Genomic DNA, 21832 nt, shown 5'->3' with positions numbered 1-21832 from the left:
TTATGTGTATTTTTAATTTTGCTTTTAAACTGATTGTTTTAGTAAGTGTGAGACTATGTGTGAAAGTAGCAGTTGTTGGGGGTGATGTATGTCACCTATGGTTAGTGCTGCCCTTTTGTCTCTGTTACCTGTTAGGGGAATGTTGTTGATTGAAAAAAGAGCAACTGTTTCCTTCAAATTTCTTCTATCTCACAGAGGGAAGATTGAAGTGAGATATTTATGCTCTTAGACTCTGCTGGGGGGGATATTCTCATAAGCCCTTTTCTGTCATAAACCTCTTTTTTTTTGTATTATCATTAGGAGATATTTTTGGAAACTCCAACCAGTGGGGGTTTCCATTTGTTTGTTTAATGGCTTTATTTTACAAGAAAGTTACTGACTTTCTTCCTGCTTGTTTCACAGGTATTAGAAGAAATTTCATGTTACCCAGAGAACAATGATGCAAAGGAGCTAAAGCGTATTTTAACACAACCTCATTTCATGGTAAGAAAATGATACTCTTGTTGCTTTTAAATATGTTCATCATTATTAAAAAAAATAAAAATTCAGTAAGTTATCCCCAAAACCTACAAGTGATGAAACTTCATTCAAATATAGTATTCATATTCATAAATACTTCTAATCTACTAAGTGGCAAAATAGCTACAATTGCCATGGGACCAATATATTTGCAAGCAATTGTATAGCATGCAGCTGTTACAAGGGTGAGCAACAGTTTTTAGGAATACTTGTTCAAAGGGCCAGTGCTCATCAAATAGGACAGTGCTTCAGATGTTTTATTTTGATTTTATTTTCCTTCCTTTCATTTCAAAGAGGAATCCTAAGAGAAAGCAGCATGAAAAATGTGAAAATCATGCTGATAACAGGAGTTATTATTGGTTGAACTCTTTAATATTTTCACTAACTCTTTATAATGGCAATGAGGTAGCCCTTTCTTTCTCCTCCCGCACAAAACATAAATCAATTTTGTCTTAAGTAGAATTATTTGGCTAGTTAGGCAACTAAAACTTCTCTGGGCCAGCCCAAAGGCCTCTGCTTTAGTGCTGCAGTTTATAGTAATAGAAATTACGCTTACAATTTCATGATCTTTTGGGGCTAGCTGGGAGGGATGCTCAAAAGAGCAAAGCTTTCTATATCTCCATAGCCAGAACTGGTATCCTCTATTCTTTTTTCCCAAGGTCTTGTTAGGATAAAAATATGTGAATTTGTTCTGTAATACGTGCTTATTTAAGATTAGATTACAATAAATCAATAGTGTGCACTGTTTAGTGAATTTGTATTACGTATCAATTACTGTTTCACATACCTGATTAGCGGGCAGTATTTATCCTAAACTCAAGGATGTGACCATTTAATAACCTAATTCAAGTCACTAAAGTTCACAATCTTTTGAAATTAGCTGAAGGGTTTCTTTTGTTTTTAGGCCGTGGATGAAGTTCACAAGCTTCAGAAATAAAACACTGTTTTCTTAAATCTGATATACATTATTGTCAGTTTAAAATAATGTATTGTGACTCTCCCTAATCCAAGGATTATATGCTGTGGGCTTTGTGGAATTTGCTCACCTGAAAGCTGAATTACTGTCTTGTAAAAAGCCTGAAGGATAAACCTAATTTCCAAGAAAAAGTGAGCTGAAACCACCCTCATATTCAGGTATAAGATGAAATCTGGATAGCTGCATGTCCCAGTATGTTTTTTTGATGACCAGAGTAGCTTTGGGTGCATCTGTTTTCATGTTTGCGGTGCCAAATGAATTGACTCTCCTGATTATCCCTTTACAATGCTTTGGCTGGTATCATGTACAGGTCTCAAAGCATGCAAACTAGACTCTCTTCAGATGAAATTAAACTTGAAGAGGTAGTCCAGAAGCCTATCCAGTGCAGTCCAGCTGCTAATGGGCATTCAGTCCACAAGGCGGTATGGACGCTGTCAGAATTAAAGCACCTGAAATGCATACAGTGTGAACATCAGGTCCTTAGCACCCAAAGCTGTGTACCCTGTTGACCACTCCTAATTCATTGCACTAATTGCTAACATAGACATACGGTTTTTTCCTCTGTTCTCTGCAACACCCTGATATGCCACTGCCTGGAGATAATACTGATCCTGAATCTGCAGCAGATGTGGTTCAACACTTAACAGGGATACACGGTTGAAATAGAGAATAAAACAAGGTACCATGGTGTTCAGCCGTGTTCTAGGACAGAATGAAAAAAAGAGAAAACAGAAACAATACTGACTGGCACTCAGCTCCTCTTTTGGAATCTGACAAATTAATTTTATTTATCTTTTTTGCATAAGTACTACACAGACATACTCTATGGAGAAAGACCATTTTTTAAGCATCAATTATTTTCAAAGTTGGCTCAGAAAGAATCATTGTGGCATATCAAAATTTAATACGCTTAATCAAGCAACAAAAAAAGTGAGTCTGAAATCATTTTTTGTAGGTATCTCTATTTCCAACTGATTGTCCTCATAAATTTAAAACCAACTGTCAGAATTCTCTTGCGGCAGTTCCATAAAAAGTATTTTTGATGAGGACTACGTAGTTTTCATAAGTTTATGAAGTCATCCTTTAGAATGTGGTACACTTTAGAAGTGGTATCATGGGGACAAATTTAGAAGCTATGAAAATCCGCTTGCTGCCTTGGGTTCCACTTCAGAAATACGTGCTGTAGGGATGTTTTTGAATTGCCCATTTCAATATAAGTCCTGCTTAAACATTTTAATTGAAGACTAAGCAGTTGCAGAGTCAGATTTCTCAGTCAAAACAAATTCTGAGCAGTCAGTCTTAAGCCTTGCAAGATTGAGTTTTGCAAATTAAAGAGCTACAAGCAGTCAGTGTATTGTTAAATGAAAATTAACAACACACTAACTATAGCATAGATTGACCAAACTGCTATTGGGACTGATATTATATATTGTAATAACAGGGCTTGATTATTCAATCCTGAACTGAGAAGCCCTTCTTAGTTTGGTCCTTGATGAATTAATAGGGAGGGTAGTATTAGCATGTTCACGTATAAGTCCTATTTAGTTTTCAGATAGGAGTAAGCTAGCCATAATATCTTCATTAGTAAGAATTCAATGCAGGTGTGAAATGGAGATGATCCATAGAGTTCTTAAAGATCCCCTGGGACGGGTACCATAGAAAAGCCTGGTAATCTTTGGATACTGCTTAGCAAATGTTTACACTTTGTTCAACTTCTATCTCATAATAATATGTTACATTTTTAACAGTTGTATAGACTTAAAGTCTTCACGCTAGCTTAGAATGCTTATGTAGTCGGTTGCTGCACTTATCAAAGATGTTTAAGTACATTTAATCAGTTGTGCCGTTTATTACAGCAGGAAACAGAGTAAAAATAATGAAGTAGTATTTGAGCAATTTATTGTTTTACACTAATTTTTATGAGGCATTTGGAACTCCATGTGATTGTGCTGAGTCTGTGCTCTAAGGGGACAGGGAGAATATGGATGTGGTTATGTTTGTGAACGATAACAAACAGTGTTTCATTCTTTCAATTAGTATTGACCCACAATCTGTCTTTGTTATAATGAACTACCATGGGATCTGAGTAAGTTTTCATTTTACAAGGATATTCATTAAAGAATAGTTTGCCCTAAAAATTAATTTCCTAATTTCTATGTCTAGGCATATAAATAGAGATAGCCTAATTCTGACCTGAACAGTTCCCATTAGTTTCAGTAAAACTTGCAGGTATTAAGAAAGTAAGGGAGAGGGGGAGCAGCGTCGTTCTCACAGGGATATCTACATTAGAAAGTTAGGTTCACTCATGCAGATTTCAAAGGTAGGGCATGTATGTATGCATTTGGAGTCTGTTGAAGTTTATCTTAGATTCTGTTAAGAGAAAAGTTCCTATATAGAAAGTGAGGCAGTAGTATCTTGGATTTGCTTTAATTTCTGGAGAAATCCAAAAACACTTATGAAGAATGAGCAGGGGCATCAGAGATTTTGGAAGACTCGTATTTTGTTACTATGATTTCCTCTAGGCCTTACTTCAAACTCATGATGTAGTGGCACATGAAGTTTACAGTGATGAAGCGCTGAGAGTTACACCTCCTCCCACCTCTCCATACTTAAACGGAGATTCTCCAGAAAGCGCTAACGGTGACATGGATATGGAGAATGTAACACGAGTTCGACTGGTACAGTTCCAGAAGAACACAGATGAACCAATGGTATTTTTCTTGATTCTTTATTGTTAAAGACCAGTGTTATCATGATTTCAAAGCAAGTTTCTTCACTTTGAAGTAGAGCTGCCCAGATAGTTGGTATAGTTCAGCATCCAGTGTATATACTTATCTTCCTGTGTATATCCTCCTGTATGAAGTAAGATAGCTTAAAATGCTATGCATGTATCCATGCTACAGGCTGTACCACTGTAACTTATTTTGTTTAAAAACAACCTTGCAGTAGTTATACTAGATCAAGCTTTAAAACTTTGCTGGACTGTTTGCTCTTCAATGCAAAATTACATTTTTAACAAACCAGAATCTTACATGCTTCTGTATTAAATTATTGTATCTTCATCTGGTAAATGGTATCTGTTTACGTTACAAGGTAAGCCATCTGCAAAATTAAAACATATATGTATATATACACACACACATACACGTGCACGCACACACACCCTGCCCATATTTAAGTAGCATTTTTAAATAAAGGTTTTTATGTTAAAATTTGTGCCCTATCTTCAGATATTCAGAAAAAGTGACCATTCTTAAACACTGAAGAATTACAGTGCTGAATATTTTAATGTTTTGTCCTAAGAGTATAACAATTTCTTTGTTTTTAGGGAATCACTTTGAAAATGAATGAGCTGAACCATTGCATCGTGGCAAGAATTATGCATGGAGGAATGATTCACAGGCAAGGTAATTAGGTGTTATAAGTAGTTTTATTTTTGAATAGGATTATTTAGATTATTTTGTACAAAATATGTAACAGCACATCTTACTCATTCTGATTGCTACTATTCTGTAGTAGTGGACCTCTCTCTCTGGATGGAGTCCTGTTAACTGCCTTTATCACCTTGCAGTTTTAGAGGTCTGACAGTGTTTTCAGATGAAAGCCCCTGTGTTTCATTTAGGCCTTTAATTAGGGGAACAGGATTATAACTGATCAAGAGATTGAGGTGCTAATATTCTTTTTTTATACCATACTTACCTAATACCTGTTTAAAAAAGAATCTTTAGGATAGTTATTGTACTTTTCCTTGCAAAATGAAAGAGCTTTGTTCAGCAAAAAATCAGGCTTCTCCATGTCTTTTCTCAGAATTCCTGGGGATCTTTGTGCGTTCAGTGTTGAAAAGATTTGGAAAACAGAAATATTTCTTGTGCCTACAACTTCAGTCTTTATTTTCAGTTTTCACTACTGCAACACAACCGTGCAGACGTGCATCTTTTCTCATTTCCAATCTACTCCTTTTTCCATTTTGTGTGTCCAGATCAGATTTCAGAAATAACTAATGGCTGGACTTTGTCGTATTTTAAATAAACTTCCCTATTAGGTTGTTAGCTGCGAGTTCGGATCACGCCTTTAAATGGTTTACTTTAGTTTTTCCATTTTGTGAATTTTTTCTTTTTATAACACAAAAATTGTCATAATTTGTCAGATCAAAGTCCTTGCAGCCTGCTGTTCTATTTCAAAAGAAGTTAGGAACAGATAACTAGGAAAACAATATACAAAACAGGGAAAATATATTGATTCTTTCTCTGATATATTCATTTAAATTTCTCGACCTTGAATTTTTGATTTGAAGAAGTATAAAAGATGCTTTTCATCAAACAAGGATGAGAACTTATATAGATTTATATATTCCTTTAAAGGACCTTCTGAACTGCAATTTACTTGGATTCTGAAAGTGACTTTTAAAAGGAGATTGTCTTGTAAGATTTGCAGAAAAAAAGGTGTTTTCTAACCGTAGTTAGGTAGTGGTGATCCTCTGCAGAGTATTGTTTCAAGTGACTGTGTTCCATTACAGAGTAGTAAAAACCTTTCAAAACCTGTTAAATAATTAATTCCAATTATGTCTATTAGAACTCAGGGTAGGGGGTCCTTTTTAATTATACAGCAGCTTTTATTTCTGAAAATTCCACAGGAAATTTAACCTATACTATGTGCTTCATCTAATTAAGGTAGAGCTCTTCTGCACAAAGGTTGAGAGGGGAAATAAACCATACTTCAGCTTTTCTGTAGTATTGCCAATTTTTAAGTGTTTTTAATTTTGTTAGCACTCTATTAGATACCTGTCACTTCACTGCTTCATTCAAAATACCTGTATTTAGAATATTTTTATTGTAAGTTGACAGTGATCTCAAGCACAACATATCTTTTGAACTCCATTTCAGAATCTGTGGCTTTTTTTGTTTTATTTTGTTTTCAAAATGTTATTGTTTCTGCTTTCTCCTCTTTTTGTATGGTGGACTGCCAGGCAGTAATGGCAATGACTTAATAGTAGGCCTATTGGGAGCGTTCCAGTAACTGCATTATTTCACTTAGCACTACTAAGTGCAAACTGCACGATTCCAAATCACAAAATACAGTAGCTGCAGTGAAGTCTGCCTCTCATCTATATGCCAACTGCATCTGGTCCTGCAGATTAAAATTACAAGTTTTAATTGTTAAAATTTGTCAGTTCATTGACTTACCCGCTTTTTTAGGGTAAATATGTGAATTAGATCTTAGGTTTAAGTATGTCTTGGTTTTCACTCTTGCACCTGTGCTTTAACTTAGCTCAAGTGTCCATTCATTTATTATCAGTGTATCTGTACAGACTTCCTATGTAGTAAATATATTTTCAGGAGATCTGCCGCATATAATTCGAGCTCTTTGCAGTTCTCACTGTCATAACCCACAGATTTTTTTCCTGCTGACTGACTGGTTTGGGGGTATGCATGCCAAAAAGTGAATTCACTTTAAGATTTGTTTTAGAAGAGGTCCTAGTGTGACATTTTTTGAAAAATCAAGTTCCCAAAGAAGAGAGAGGACTTACTGGCTGCCTGTTTAACCCAACAGGAAAAACAGCAGTTGTATGTTGTGTATGCTACTTTCTCAAAGTGACTTAATGCCAATCTCACCAAAATAGAGTTACACTGTGATTTTAAGACACTGATACCCTTGGGTAAGGTTTATTCAATCCTAACAAAATCCATGTGAAGACTGGGTGAAAATATGATGGTATATTCTCAGCCTTATGTTCTCCAAGCTACAGAATTTTCCTTTGGCTACAGAAAATGTTTCTGAATAGAGACTCTGATAATTTATTCCTTCTTGTCCCCAATAGGGTAGGAGCTCATAATTCTGTGTAGAACAAGCACGCACTTACTGAAAATGTCTTCACTGTGGTGTGTAAAGACAAAGAAATCATTTACACCAGAAATCCATCTATCCTTTATTTACTTGAATAAATCATGAATAGCTTATACTCAAAGTTCTGAATAAACACAATACACCCCATAGAAAAGGAGCTAAAATTAGATGGTTAAGCATATTTGTAACAGGTCATGGAAGCAACAAATGGGAAGATTTGTTATTTAGAGATGTCAAGAATAATCCTTTCCAACAAGAATATATATAAAGGAAAGAATCTTTCTATGTTTTACCAACCCATCCACCCCTTAAAACAAAATGACCCTCTGCTGTTAAATGGCCGTTCTCTGTTCCCAACTTTTATGAATACTGCTATATTCCAGTCATATACAGAACAAAGTTCACTTCTGCCAGAGTAAAAGAAATGGGAAATGTTCCAGAAGAAGGGAATCTATTTAAGTGCACTGTTGAAATAATTTGATACAAAGCTATTACAAAGTCCTATTCTCTTTCTAATATTTAACTTCATCAGATTAATGTTTTGAATAAACAGTTTGAACAGTTGAATAAAGTGTTTATATACTATTTCAGGGGATGTGCTCTTTGTGATTCAGTGTTATTGTTCCATAACAGCACACTCACTTCAAAAAGAATTTAGGTTTGACGTGATACAATAGAAACAGGGACACATTTCTTTTAGAATGATTTTTGAGAACTGGGTATTGAATGGCTTCCTGACAAAGTCTGCCAAAATTAAATTTTCAAAATATTTCATTAGTAATTTGATCATTAATATTCTAGATGTGAACTAGATTAATTTGAAATTCAAATGCTGGACTGTTGCATTCAATTCAGTAAACTATTGCAATAAATTTTCTGCTGAAGAGTAGAAGAATTGCAATTAGCCCCCCTTTTTTTTTCACTACCGAGTGAAAAAAAACTGCCAGTATATTCAGGATTAAGTCTTTCAGTCACATTAAGCACTCTGAGCAATACTATAGAAGCTACTCTGTTGATAGTGAAAATTGGATATTGAATGGCTTCCTGAGAAAGTCTGCCAAAATTAAATCTTCAATATGTTATGTCAGTGTGGAGTGATGGTCTCGTGACATTATTTTGTTAGAGAGGAGAAACATCTTCTGGCTAATAATAAGTTGTGGAGATTTTTTGAAGAACTACTAGAAAATTAGATAGGCTTAAACTACTCCTGTCTAAAATTACAATCCAAAAAGAGCTTCCTAGATTGCTGCTGGTCTGGAGGATATGTAGTTCATTGGGGGCATCCCTGTTGATCTTTTGCAGTGTCTTAAGAGTCCTGTCGTTCTAACTCAAGGCATGCCATTTCCATTTCAGCTTCAGATCAATTTATGACTCTCCTAAGATAAGCAGAGATGTGTTTCATGGTGTGAGGTTGTAGGCAGTCACACTAGGTATCTGCATTCAAGTTGAAGTTAAGTGTGCATACAGAAAATGCATTTCAAAATCACAGAAATGAAGAGATACAACAGCTGACAGATAAAATTGAGTGTGGCCAGAGACCAAACTGCATTAAGTAATCATTTGATAAAATACTTGTCTCTGACAAGTTTGGTGATTTCAGATAGATATCTCTAAACATTTCCAGCTCAGTAGCTGCAGGTGACTTTCTATTCAACATGTAGGTTTTTGGAGTGTCCTTGTGAGCGAACTGATCCTTTCTCCCTGTACTGTATGTGGTGCCAGGGCATCTTATGCTGACTTATTGACTTCACTCTGAAAGACGGATTCCTAACACATAGCTACCATTGTCCTTTTCTGAATTTAACCCAAATTCTTACTTCAGTGTTGTTTCATAATTATGACTTTATATGAATATTGGTGTTGTCCTACAATTTTCTCATAAGTATGTGTGGTGATCGTCTGTTTTGTTAATTCTGCAGGTACGCTACATGTAGGGGATGAAATCCGAGAAATAAATGGGATCAGTGTGGCAAATCAAACTGTAGAGCAACTACAAAAAATGCTTGTAAGTGGCTGAAAGTTTGCTGATGTTCATCATAAAAGTGTCTTCTTTTGACAAAACTCTTCTTTGCAGTGTGTCTTCTCCTTTTTCTTCCATTCTTGATAGCCTGCATGGGCCTGTAACCCAAAATCTTCCTTTTATAGCATTCAGGGAACTGGCTCTTCCCTTTAGTTTTCCTAGTGTCTTTTTTTGCACATTATAGTGTCTAATGTCTTATTTGTACATTATGTAGTCTTTTGCACATTTTACAAGAAGGCACCTCCAGATACCATTTTATTTTTTCCATTTAGTCACAGGGAGAAGATCGTAGTCACTAAATCATTCCCAACAGATATATGTCTGACCAGCACTTAAAAAAAAAAAGAAAAGAAAAAAAAAAGTGATGGAACTTCCCCAAACTCTAGGCAATTGACTTTAAAGTATAACAGTCTTACATTTTAGATTTTTTTTTCTAATGTCTGCGTCTCCTTTGTTGCAATGCAGTAATTTCTTGTCTTGTCTCTCATGGACACAACAGCAAAAATACTGCCTACCTCCTACTACTCATAGTTAGCCTATGAAGATTATGCTCTGCTTCTTCAAATCTTCAATCTAAACCAATTGCGGTCACTGAGTATACTGTGCATGAAAAGAAACTTTGTAAACCTATTGGTATGATTGCTATACAAATCCAAAGACAATGAAAGTAACCTCAGGAGGTCTGCAGTCCAATCTCCTGTTTAGTGCAGGGTCAACACTGAATTCAGCCCAAGTTGCTCAGGATCTATTGCTGAATGATTTTAAAAAAATAGAGAGAGAGAGAGAAGCAGACATTGAAGTGGGATTGAACAGTAGGATGCACTTCTATTTGTAGCCAGAAAATTAAATTCCAAAGCTGTAAATAGTGTCATATGAGCTGGGACAGGATTCTCACATGTGCATATGGCCCCATTATATCAAATTCCTCCTTCAGTCCATATTGGGAGCATTTAGAGTGAAAAGTAAGTCTTCATCTACATAAATCCTGAATCCAGAAGATCAAGGCTCACCTTGATCTTCTAGATTCTACTGAACTTCTCCTATCAACTGACTTTTGGCTTCCTGACTTGGCTGAACTCCATTACTGTATTCAGTATGTCCTGTCATGCCATACACTAAAGTAGTGACAAGTTGCAAAGATGATTGTACATGGTTATTGATGTTACAAAGAAAGCAAAAATTTTTCAAACACAGTCTAGTTCTTTGCAGAGAAACTCCATCTTCGGCCTTGCTGATAGTCAGTTTTATGTTCCATAACATACGTATTTTTTCCTGTGTACAACTCTAATCTGGGGATTTTGAATGGTATCGCAGTTCCTTTTGTAGTGTCAAAAACCAGATGGAAAAGCTTAAGTGAGTCCAGGCAACTTTCATTTTGTTGGCTCACAGTAAGCGAGCCAGAGAGAGGAAAGGAAAAGCACCAAGGACTCACTTGAAGTGGTCTGCTTCCTTTCTGCCCAAATCAAATCCTGCAGTTGCCAGCCATGTGGTGGCATTTATATGCTACCTAACATTTAGGAAAATACAGCTATGCCAGTATGTTGCCACAATCCACTGCTATTCTGCAGTTATATTTTTTACTATAATAAATACAAACTAGCAGATCCCATCTTCTGTCCTGAGAAGCTATCTTTTTTCTTCCGATAGTGGAGTGACATGCAACTCCTTCAGAAAGTCTGATTATTGTTTTAGAAGGGAAGAAAATGTCACTTTTGTAGTAGAGATGGTGTAGATCACAAGAATATAGCTACAGAGAAAAGGTTGACATGGAGAAAGCCTACGCACCTGTGCATTTCTTCCCTGAAAATACAGTTCTATTTTCTAGACATTTGAAAAACAGGCAAACAAACTGATAATGTATGTTTGGCTTTTGGATTATTAAGAGACCATCTAAAAGTTTGTTTCCAAGTGAAATGACAAATTTGCCGTAGTATTTTAGCTTTTCTGAATATTTACTTTAGGAAAAAGTACTGCTGCTCTTAAACTAGCTATGACAGTTTCCTTTCAAACATAAGTGTTTGGGGGATTTTCTCTTCAGTGTCATGGTTATTAAAGAAGTGCTCCTCTTCTTGCAGAGGGAAATGCGAGGGAGTATCACCTTCAAGATTGTGCCAAGTTATCGCACACAGTCTTCATCCTGTGAGGTAATGAATTTAATGAACCATCTCATTTCTTCCTCAGTCCTGTAACTAACTGCCTGCTGATGGCTGAATGTTACTGCTTTCTGGGAAATTGTTTCTGCCTGTCCTGTTAGATCACGCACACCAATTTTACAACAAAGATAACGGAACATGAGTAGGTCCCACCTACCTACTCAGCCCTCATATTCATCTCATCAGCACCTTAACTAACTCTTTACAGCCTATTTTTTTAAAAAAAGGGGGGGAGAAGGAGGAGATCTTCTAGAGTTCCTTCAACTCATGCATTTAGGAAGCCCCTTTAAAAATCACATTTTAAAATGCATTCTCCAGGAAGTCTATTAGAGTTCCTAAGCAGAGGAACATTCCTCCTTTTTTAAGCATAAAACATTATTTTATTGCTTTGGGCTGTTAAGGGTTAATTGAAGAATCTGTTTCCGTATAACCCTGTTCAGGTAAATTTGTGATGGTTGTCTGTAACAGTTACATGTGGGTTAATACTATGTTTCCATGCAAAATTAATATTTTGTCATTGTGAAGAAAAATAGGTTTGGAGTTCAATTCTCATTGAGCTAGAAACTTGATGTTATGGTTTTTGCACAGTTAAATTGAGATTGTTTGATTCTTTCTTGCTCACAATGTTCCAGATTGCATTTGAAGGGAATTAAATTCTAGAAAATGGCTACTTGAGAGATACTGTTCCAATGTAAGCATATAGATGGCATATGCCCTATCTAGATGATGCCAGTCTTTCTGTGACACATGCTTGACTGCACACACACAGTTCCCAAATTAGAATTACCAGAGTGAAATCACAGTCTCTGTTGAAGGCCAGCAGCTTAGCTTAATTAGACCTATCACTTCATCTTAATTGTTTTGGGGTTTCAGCAGATGCTAGAACCTATAGAAACTGCTATTGTGATTCAGAACAATCTGTTTGGAAAAAGAATACTTTTTCTTAGTTGCCTTCCGTACTTTTAATAGAAGTTGTCAAGAGATAAAAGATTAAGATTTTAGAGACAGAGGGTTTGACAAATTTTCATCTATGAGGTCAAATTTCCTTAAGAGGTATAAATATAAAAGCAAATGTTTTTCATGAGATGCAAATATTTTTGTAAAAAAAATCAAATAGATATTCTAGAATGTGTTGAGGAATTTATGTATTGACTCCAATGCTGTAACTAGCAATAAAAATGAAAAGTACCTTGCTTCCCAGTATTAAAATACAAAACTGGCAAAATTATATACTTCCGGAGAAGATGATTATTTGGAGAAAAATAGGTCCAGCATATGAATTTAAATTAATGCCACTAAGTGTCATTTTAGTAATAGCAGATCATCTCTTTTGCTTAGTTTTTTGTCTTCAGGTTCTTCACAATATTTATTCCACAGGAAAGAGAAACATGGACTCTTGTCTTCATGTGGACAAAACAGGAAAATTAGAAATGGATAATCAAAGGCAGAGAAAATTTATCACAGTTTGTGGCTGTTTGCATTCTTTTAATCAGAGGCACCTGGGTCTATTCCAACTGCTCTGTCATCACTATGACTTTGACAAGGTTTTCAAGCATCAAGAGCGTACACAAAAATTTTAAATTCATCCTATTACATCATCTCTAGTCCTTTGTTACTTTCTCAGTTTCTTTCTCAGAATTTTTCAGGACTGTGATTCAGATGAGGAATCAAGTTCTTAGCCCTTCACAGAGGCTAAAAATAGATGTTGAATGTCATTAGTAAGCCGCAAAAAGCGTTCCTTCTGTTGCTCTCTGGCAGGATATATACAGAGATATCTGATCTTCACTATTTTTTTGCTATATTACTAGTTGACCTAATTGTGTCAATGCTTCAGATATTTCTAGAGCTCTCTTTTGGGTGGGTTTTTTTCCTGCCTTCCATTATGGACAGTTGCTAATGTAGTGTAGTTTTACCAGCAGTGGAATAAAAAACAGAATCAGCAATTTTTTTTTCACGTCTCCTATCATAATCACATTGTTGGATTGCAAAATGTCTTGCTAATCTTAAATATGCAGAGTTAAATATTCATAGAATCAGAGATGATCTGCCTACCTCCCCTTTTATACAGAATCTGCCTATATGCCTTTATATACAGAGGTATGGGATGGGGGAGGGTTGAGGGGAATCTATTTTCAAGTAACTGAGATTTGCATCTCACTTACATTTTTCCTATTTTGTGGACACTTAAGAGAAGTGTTGAGGTGATGCTTTTTGAATATCAAGTCACTTTAGCATATACAGGAAAGTCTTGTCCTTACAGGATGTAACTGCACTTCAGTGTCACTGGGAAGTTTTCAAAATCTCAACTGAAAATTTCCAAGTTTTTTAGGGGTTCATGCACCTGTGCCTTCTATTCAGTTATCAGGGCTTTCAAGTCAGTCTTAAGGCTTTTTTGAAGGAGTTGATGGGTTTGAGGGTATTGCTTCTTGATTTTTACTTTTGAACTTCCATGTTAAATATATTGCAACTATACTTCATCCTGAATTTTATTTTTCTTGCCTAGTGTTTGTTAATTTTTGAGAAACAGTTCAGGTACTCTTAAAAGCAAATAGCTTAGCTACCAAATCTCCAATGCAAAAGGAATATAGGCATTATCAATTAAGATAAACTATTAATTGAAACACTAATATCCCTGGACATTATTTAGGAACACTTCTGTGCTTCAGAAAGGCTCTTTGACTTATTTGCTGTGTAATTTTTCAAATCAACCACTAATTCTTTTCTCCACAAAATTTGAAAACATGTCCATACTCTTAATTTCTACAAAGAAAGTAGAAACTGGTGCAAGAAACTGGTTTCAAGGCTAGGTTTGGATTTATAGTCTGTCATCTTGACAGTTAGTTTAAGACTTAGAAGCTTTTGATCACTAACACATAGTTCTGATTTTGTAGAGTAGACTTTGCTTGAAAACATAATACTTTTGAGTTCCCATAGTCTGGATCAGTGATCTACTGTGAGAACATCTGTTGTTGTAGTCAGTGTGGTACACGTCCTGATTTATTCATATGTCTAGGTAACACATTGACCAGGATGTTGATTTTTCTGCTTCAGATATTGAGGAAATCACAGACTGATACATGAATGTGAACTTAAGTAGTAATTACTTCACATTCTTCTAATGGCTGATGACTATATGCCACACAGACATTTTGCCTAATACTATATCCAACTGAGTAAACATTTTGCTCTAGCTACATGTACATTCTTATTTTCCACTGACAAAAACCTCTGAGTAACTTTTTATAGTTGGGATTTGTAAGAATGCCAAGGGAAGTATGCTTTTTTTACAAGGAACTTTCCATATAAACAACTGTTATAATTTAGATTGTCTCTGTGAAACATTTCCATTGCTTCATTAAGAAGAAAAGCCTTTATATGCATAAATACAAGATTTGTAAAATCCAATGGTAATCATCATGTATTTAAGAATAATATTTATGTAGCTTTTCTTTAGCACTGCAGTGTTTCCTTTAATGCCAAGACTGTAAACCTTTTACAGTTGTATTAAAAATACTTCTAGGAACATTGCTTGAACAAAACTGGAACTGAAATGTGTTTGCAGATTTTTAGAAAATCTCTCTCATTCGTCTGGAGATCTGACAACCGTGTCTTTAATTCAGTTGTTCTTGACAGGATCTAAGCTGTAAGACCACATCCAGTAGACATAATTGACTTGTTAGAGGATTGCATCTCAATCTTTTTAATTTATCATTCATAATCAACACATAAGAACAAGGAATCAATCCTGGGAAACTAGTTTTGCCATCATTTGGCAAGGGTTGTGATTGTTCCCTCTAAGGATTCAGCTATGGTGCTTGAGGAAGGATCCAAAAGTTGTGATGCTTTGATACTTGGCTTGGGGTTAGACAAGTTTGAGAACTCTAGATATTCAAGTAAGACTAAAATAAGATGATATCCCTTCTGCACAACTCAGAATCATCTGATCCTCCAAATGTTTCTCTGCTCTTGTCCCTAAGAGGACTAAGACTCTTTCTCATTTAATGGAGAAACAAACTCAGGTTGCAAGCTGAAGTTTTCCACTCCAGTTCTAAGCAGTCCTAGCATTCTGCAGGGGAGTCTCTGCTCATTCCATTCTGTCTCATTAGACTGTGCATAATACACAGTTTTTTCTCTGACCTTTGAGCTGGTATTTTCAGAAAGAAAGGCCAGGTTTCTAGGAAGTAAGAATCTAAATGCCTTTGATGAAATTATAGCTAAAATGACTAGATATCCAAAAACTGTACAGATGCTTCTTGACTAGCTTCATTTATTTCTTACAGTTAGTACTGAAGTCACTAATAGTAGTGAAAATGGAGATTTTTTTTCAGTTTGTCATGATGAACATATGCCTTGAGTAATATGCTGTCTTCTGAGAGCTGCTTGCGGAATATGAATCAAAATATTCTCAAACCAAAAAAAAATCCTTCAAAGGGAGGAGCCATCAACTGAGTTCAGAAATACATGGCATTTTTCACAACTTCAGCTTGTTTTTTCTCCAAATCACTTGGGTGCTTACAGTACCTTCAAAGTCTTTCCATGCCAAACCATCACTTGACCAGATCATAGCATGTAGATCGTAACAAACTGGATTTAAAAAATAAATTTTAAAAAAATCCCACTAAAGTAAAATTAATCATTCACCTCTTCTTGAAAGCAAGAGAAATGGGCAAAAACAGAATTGTTGAACTGAAGGCTCAGCTACTTTGTGGAGGGGATTGATGTAAGTGGAAGATCTATTTATGAGAGGAGGAAGCTGCTGCTTTTTTGGAAAGTCTCTCAGCCATCATTTGATGGTAAAGGTGCAGATGATATACTATATACAAAAAATGGAGTAACAGTTCCTTTAGGTATATATATGTATATTTTTTTTTGGTGATTAAAAAGTAGCTTAGGTGGTCTCATTTGAATATTTGAAATCTGTTATGCTGGATTGATTTTGTTAATAGAACTAGAACTGATTTTCCCCCAAGCTGTTATATATTGCAAATAATGGTGACCACTAAATGAGCATGCATTTTATTCTTAGACATGTAGCAGAAGTGTACAGACCTACTTACTTTGAACCACAGACTTTACTGCCGTAATACTATTAAATCTGTGCTCAGCTGTATTAAAATGAAAGCATGCATCTAGATAGGTATGTATGGGACTTCACATGAAATCAGATCTAATGAGTCTAACAAAAAGTCCAAGAAGCTCAAAATGAGTTTGTTACACATCAAGCACATGGGCAGCAAGAGTGATGAAGTATTGCTTCTTATTTTAATTATTTACTGGTGCCTTAAAATAGCTGTGTGTTCCATCATGTAATTACTATAAATTAGTGAGTATTAAGGGAGGAGCTCTAGTTGATGAATGCTGTCACATAAAGAGTTTAGCTTCAATTCTGGTATCTAATTTGTTCACTAACGGCACAAACATTCTTCAGTGGACTTTTGATGTGGAACATTATGTTCCAAAATTCCTTTGGGGGATAAGGGGATTTTTTTAAACAATGTGCGAGTTAATTATTTGATTTCCTGAAGATTATTTGATATCCTGAAAATTTCCTGAGTTAAATTCAATTTTCTGATCTTACGGAGTTAAGTACTATACTTTAAAAAAATTGGGAAAAAGATTGCTTAACAAGTGGCTTTTTTTTGCCTGTGCGAGACCCAGTTACAAATTCCTATTATCCTTTCCATAACATTTTCTAGTATGCACTCTGCATCTGTTCTGTTTTCGATGAAGTGTAGGGCTACATTGGTAGTCAAGAAAGGTGCCTTTTTATTTGATACATTTTGGCCAAGTTTAGTGCTAACTCCTGTAAGAATATTAGAGTATCCAACTTCTCATATGTCAGCTTCAAAACAGCAGGTTCTGCTGTCTTTCAGACACTGCATATAGATCCATCTTACAGAGTAGAAACTAAGCAACATTGACCTCAGCATATCCCCCCCAAAAAAAAGATTTAAAACCTTGTTTAAAATGCAACATGTGCCTCATTCCGTTCAAACTATTCAGCGTATAACTCTTAGGTGATTACCTTTAACAAAGACTCCAGTGTGGCTAATTGCCTTTAGCCTTGTCAGCTATATAAGAATTAAGGGGTCCCAGACATTCAGTAATTAGAAAACTATTTGAATGCTAAGGCACTATAGAACTAGTTATTCCATAGGATACATGAAAATATCTCCAACCATGAAAAATGTTGAGATTTATGGAGTTTGTTGTGTGGAAACTTTCACAGATGAAGCAGCTAAGTAAATGGGTATAGGGCTGTGGATGTAACTGTTCATTTAAATATATCTGTGTTCCTGTGATAGTGTTGTGTTGTTAATGAACCTTGTGTCTTATTTCAGAGAGATTCCCCCTCTACATCCAGACAGTCCCCAGCTAATGGTCATAGCAGCACTAACAATTCTGTTTCGGTAAGATTTCCAGTTCCACACCGAGAAAGTGTGAAAGTTTTGTTGGTGCTCATCTACCATTACTGTTATACTTATCGTGTGTTCAGTGGAAGATTATGTTCTACTGATAGAACCAAGGTTATTTCGTATATGACTCCCCATTTTCTTTTCTGAGGATTTTTTTTTCCAACATATTCTTCTCATTAAAAGCCGTATAGTAAGTTAAATGTTAATAACCATAATGTGACACTTCAGTCATCCTTAAAACATTGCTAGCGGTTTCCTCAAAGCCAAGCAAAGGTTTAAAGAGGAAGTTTTATTTCCGTCCTAAACTTTGGAAGCAGTGTTTGAAGAAAGAATAATTTTGGTATCCCAAGACATTTTAGACTTTTTAAGTTTTGTGTTTCGAGAGACTTCTGGAATGTGTCCTGGCTTCCGCTATCTGAGTTAATGAATTGGTGTGCCCTCTGCTGTTGTGGTACGTGCACATACTTTGTGAAATATGAGCCTTGCCTGGATATGAAAAGCAAAAGGAAGTGGCTTTAAACTGCACTACAAACCAAGCTACTATCATCACATCTTTAACACAAAGTACTTCCTGTTTCCAGTGTATTCAGGTAGAAAGGTGCTGTTGGTCTCCTGGATTTGGAAAGCGTAGCAGATGTTAAAATTTGTGGTGTTCATCATCTGTCCTTGTTCTGACTAATGTAGTAACTGTACATGCAAGTTCCTTCAGTCAGTGCTGTCAATATTGTGAGTTCTTGGGACTGGCTAAAAAACAAAAACAGAATAACTACACCTTTAACTAATAAGAAAATTACAGCTGAGAAATGATTTGCCACAAGGTCAAGTGCTTTAATTACTACAATGGAAGTAATTATAATGGAACTAATAAGAAATTTTGATGAATTCAATTGAATTTGTAACATGATTTGTAGTAGTTATTCCTTGGCACAATTTATCCCATTATACATTTTTTATCATAAAATTTTCAGTATTTATTATAGCATTCTTCTGTTTTAAAAACAAGTCTAAGCATTAAGTGGAAAAAGGCATTCACATGAAAAGCCTTTTTCACTTACAGGTGCTTTTGTGTTGAAGATGCTGCATTGTTTATTAAGAAGCACATTTTCTACCTGCTTAAACTTTTTACCTGCTTTCTTCAGCTTGCTGCTAAACAGCCTGGGTTTGAGTTTTCTTTAAGAAAAAAGTATTTCTAAAAATGAGTCAATGCTTTATACTTCTGTCTGACTGATCATTTTATTATTAAGTAATATGAATCACTAACAAATGATGCTGTATACCCTTAAAAAGTAAATGAAAATTTCTTTTCCTGGGTTGACTTTATTCTGCAGGACTTGCCATCGACAACACAACCAAAAGGACGACAGGTGAATAGATATCCTCCACGGGCATTTTTATGTACTTAGCTGCTAGTGAACACCCCTGCTTATCTATTTCCCCTCCATATTCTGTATGTGCTGGACTAAAACATTTGAGCTTGGAAAATTTATTCCATTTTTCCATTTTTCTTTTTAACTCATTTGTATGTGGCTAATTCAAAATAGCATTTTTTTCATGTGTCCATATATGTGACAGTTACAAAGTCATCATAAATTTAACTTGAGATGCTGTTTTAATTAAGAATTCATTAATATACTTACTATTGCACAAGCAAATAGTGACCTGTGCAGGTTTTCATTTTAGAGGAAAGCTCAATTTTACATTTTAGCTCAAACTGAGACTAACAGTCTCAGTTTATAAGTTTATAGTAATTAATGTTTTACTGACAGAACTTCTAAAGCTTGAATTGGTTCATGTTTAACTACTTTTACAAAGGTTTTCAAAGAATAAACTAAGGACAGATTTTATTAAGGGTTGGTAAGTCTGAAGGACAACCTCATGGTTTCAGTCCTAAGGACCAGATTTGCTGAGATCCCTAAACTTTGTAACCTTCACCTGAATAAACCAGTTGTACATGTCATCATAAACCAAAGAAAGATCTTCCCTCTGCAGAGAATTCCAAGAAATCCCTTTAGGGCTCTGCAGATGATTCCCAGCTATTCTCTCTGCAATTTTAAGAATTTTTTTTTTTTTTTTTTTTTTTTTTTTTGCAGCCTCTAAATGAGCACATAGCATCAGGTGATTTATGATTCATCTTTAATAACTGCTCATTTTATATGTAGCATCTCCAGAATCTGCCTCTGAATCTTTAACGGTCGGCTCAAGCTCTTACTTTCCCAAGGATTTTAATAATATTTCTTGCAATTTATCTTCATCCAAAAGAGTCAGTGGACTCCATGATTTATAAGCTTTGAAAATCCTTTTGTACTACTAGCTCAGTTGTAATATCTATTACACAAATGCATTGCTCTCATTTTATTTCACATTTTTAAATCTGCAGCTAGCTGGTTCTTTCATCTTTCTGATGTCTTCTGAAGTTTCAGGGCTGCCTGAATATGGTCCTGGGAAGGCTCCATAAAGACCTTCCATGCCATTGTGTTAATTTTCTCTGCTGACCCCCCCCCCCTTCATCCCCACCCACCTCCCAGAGCATTCCCAGGAGAGAAGAGTTAGTTCAAGACAGTATCAGAATGATGGTTCTCCTCAGACTTAAACCATTTATGTCTTTTTTTTTAAGATTCTTTTCCTATTGAGCCAGCATGTTTTTCTGGTGGCTTGTCATCCTTGAGACAGTGAGGGCTTGGATAACAGATACAGTGGTATGTGTAAGGAAGCCTGTGACGTTCCATTAACAGCCACTGTTATTTCTGGGTGAGGATAAAATGGATAAGAAGAGCTCAAACTTGAGCAAGCAGTTTAAAAGGAAGGAAACGTTTTTAGATGGTAAAAATACTACTCACTTTTCTAGACCTGTATTAGACTGAGGGAAGACAGGATCAAAGCAATATTGACTACCTCTTGGAAAGCAAATTAGTAAGTGAAAGCAGCTGGTATTAAAACACCCTATTTTTCAGATTTAAAAAATAAATGAAGAAAAAGGTTGGGTGGCTTGTCTAAAATCACACACTCAATACATAGCAGAACAAAGATCAGGTTTAGAATATCAAATGTTGAGCTCTCTGTTAGTGTTAGCATCTCACTTTAAACTCACTTTAAACATATAAGTACTTCAGGTTCAAGATTTTACATTAATTTATTCATATAGTTGGGTTGCATATTTGGATTACTGTAGAAACAAACTTTTTAAAGTGCCATAAATAGTGCTAATACTGGACACTTACAGCTTTTTCTGGAGCAGAATTTGAACAAAGTTGAAAAGTATTCGGTACAGTTTAAATAAATGGTACTACTTTGCAATAGAAAACATTTTTAAAAGTCTTTTTAGTTAGTTTTTAGTTAGAAAATCAGCAGAGTACACATGGCTGTTTGAGTCTCTACAGGGTGATGTGTGAAGTTCATAAACTGTACAAATTACCCAAACCTTTATATCTGGTCTTGTAAGTAACATAATTATTGAAATAGGCACCTAATTTTTCCTCTTCAATCTGTATCATTGTGTTCATGACATTGAATTCTGATTTTTAAGATCCTTGGATACATCAGGACTGTAGTTAACAACCAAAACTGGATTTCAGTTTTCTTTTTATTTCCTAGTATTGAGAACATCACTAACACACAAAGGAAGGACTGGTATATTATTAAAATGGTGAAGTCAAAGTCCCCATTCTTACTGTTTATGTGCCTTTGAGAATAAGTTATTCAAAACATAAGTTTTCATTTCTGTGGGAGTAGACTTTTACTGAAAACTATGCTGGGATTTCCCACATTCCCCCTAAACAACTATACATGGTGGGCACAACCCTGGATTTCCTATTTAATCTAAAGAGAATATGGTATTAAATTTTCAGACTAACTACTAATGATTGATAATGTAGCTCGAGTCCATTACACTGTTCAATAATATTTC

The 21832-nt window shown here is 35.4% G+C and overlaps 1 protein-coding gene across 4 annotated transcripts in view; it reads left to right on the top strand.

Moving 5' to 3' along the window:
• Nucleotides 1-21832, top strand: part of CASK (calcium/calmodulin dependent serine protein kinase) — a 218202-nt gene that overhangs the window by 177129 nt on the left and 19241 nt on the right. The window contains exons 13-19 of one of the 4 annotated variants that reach the window (XM_085311300.1): nucleotides 403-483; nucleotides 4018-4206; nucleotides 4824-4902; nucleotides 9259-9344; nucleotides 11435-11503; nucleotides 17854-17922; nucleotides 19257-19292. In XM_085311300.1, the coding sequence (XP_085167426.1) occupies nucleotides 403-483; nucleotides 4018-4206; nucleotides 4824-4902; nucleotides 9259-9344; nucleotides 11435-11503; nucleotides 17854-17922; nucleotides 19257-19292 (609 nt within the window). The remainder of the gene's footprint in view (nucleotides 1-402; nucleotides 484-4017; nucleotides 4207-4823; nucleotides 4903-9258; nucleotides 9345-11434; nucleotides 11504-17853; nucleotides 17923-19256; nucleotides 19293-21832) is intronic. The other 3 variants (XM_085311301.1, XM_085311302.1, XM_085311303.1) reach the window with 3 other exon arrangements.

This window comes from Rhea americana, unplaced genomic scaffold (assembly GCF_003343005.1).
Source record: "Rhea americana isolate MKP2758 unplaced genomic scaffold, rheAme1 scaffold_339, whole genome shotgun sequence".
Lineage (NCBI taxonomy): Eukaryota > Metazoa > Chordata > Aves > Rheiformes > Rheidae > Rhea > Rhea americana.
Note: the sequence above shows the minus strand (reverse complement) of the source record. Positions and strands in the feature narration are given on the sequence as shown.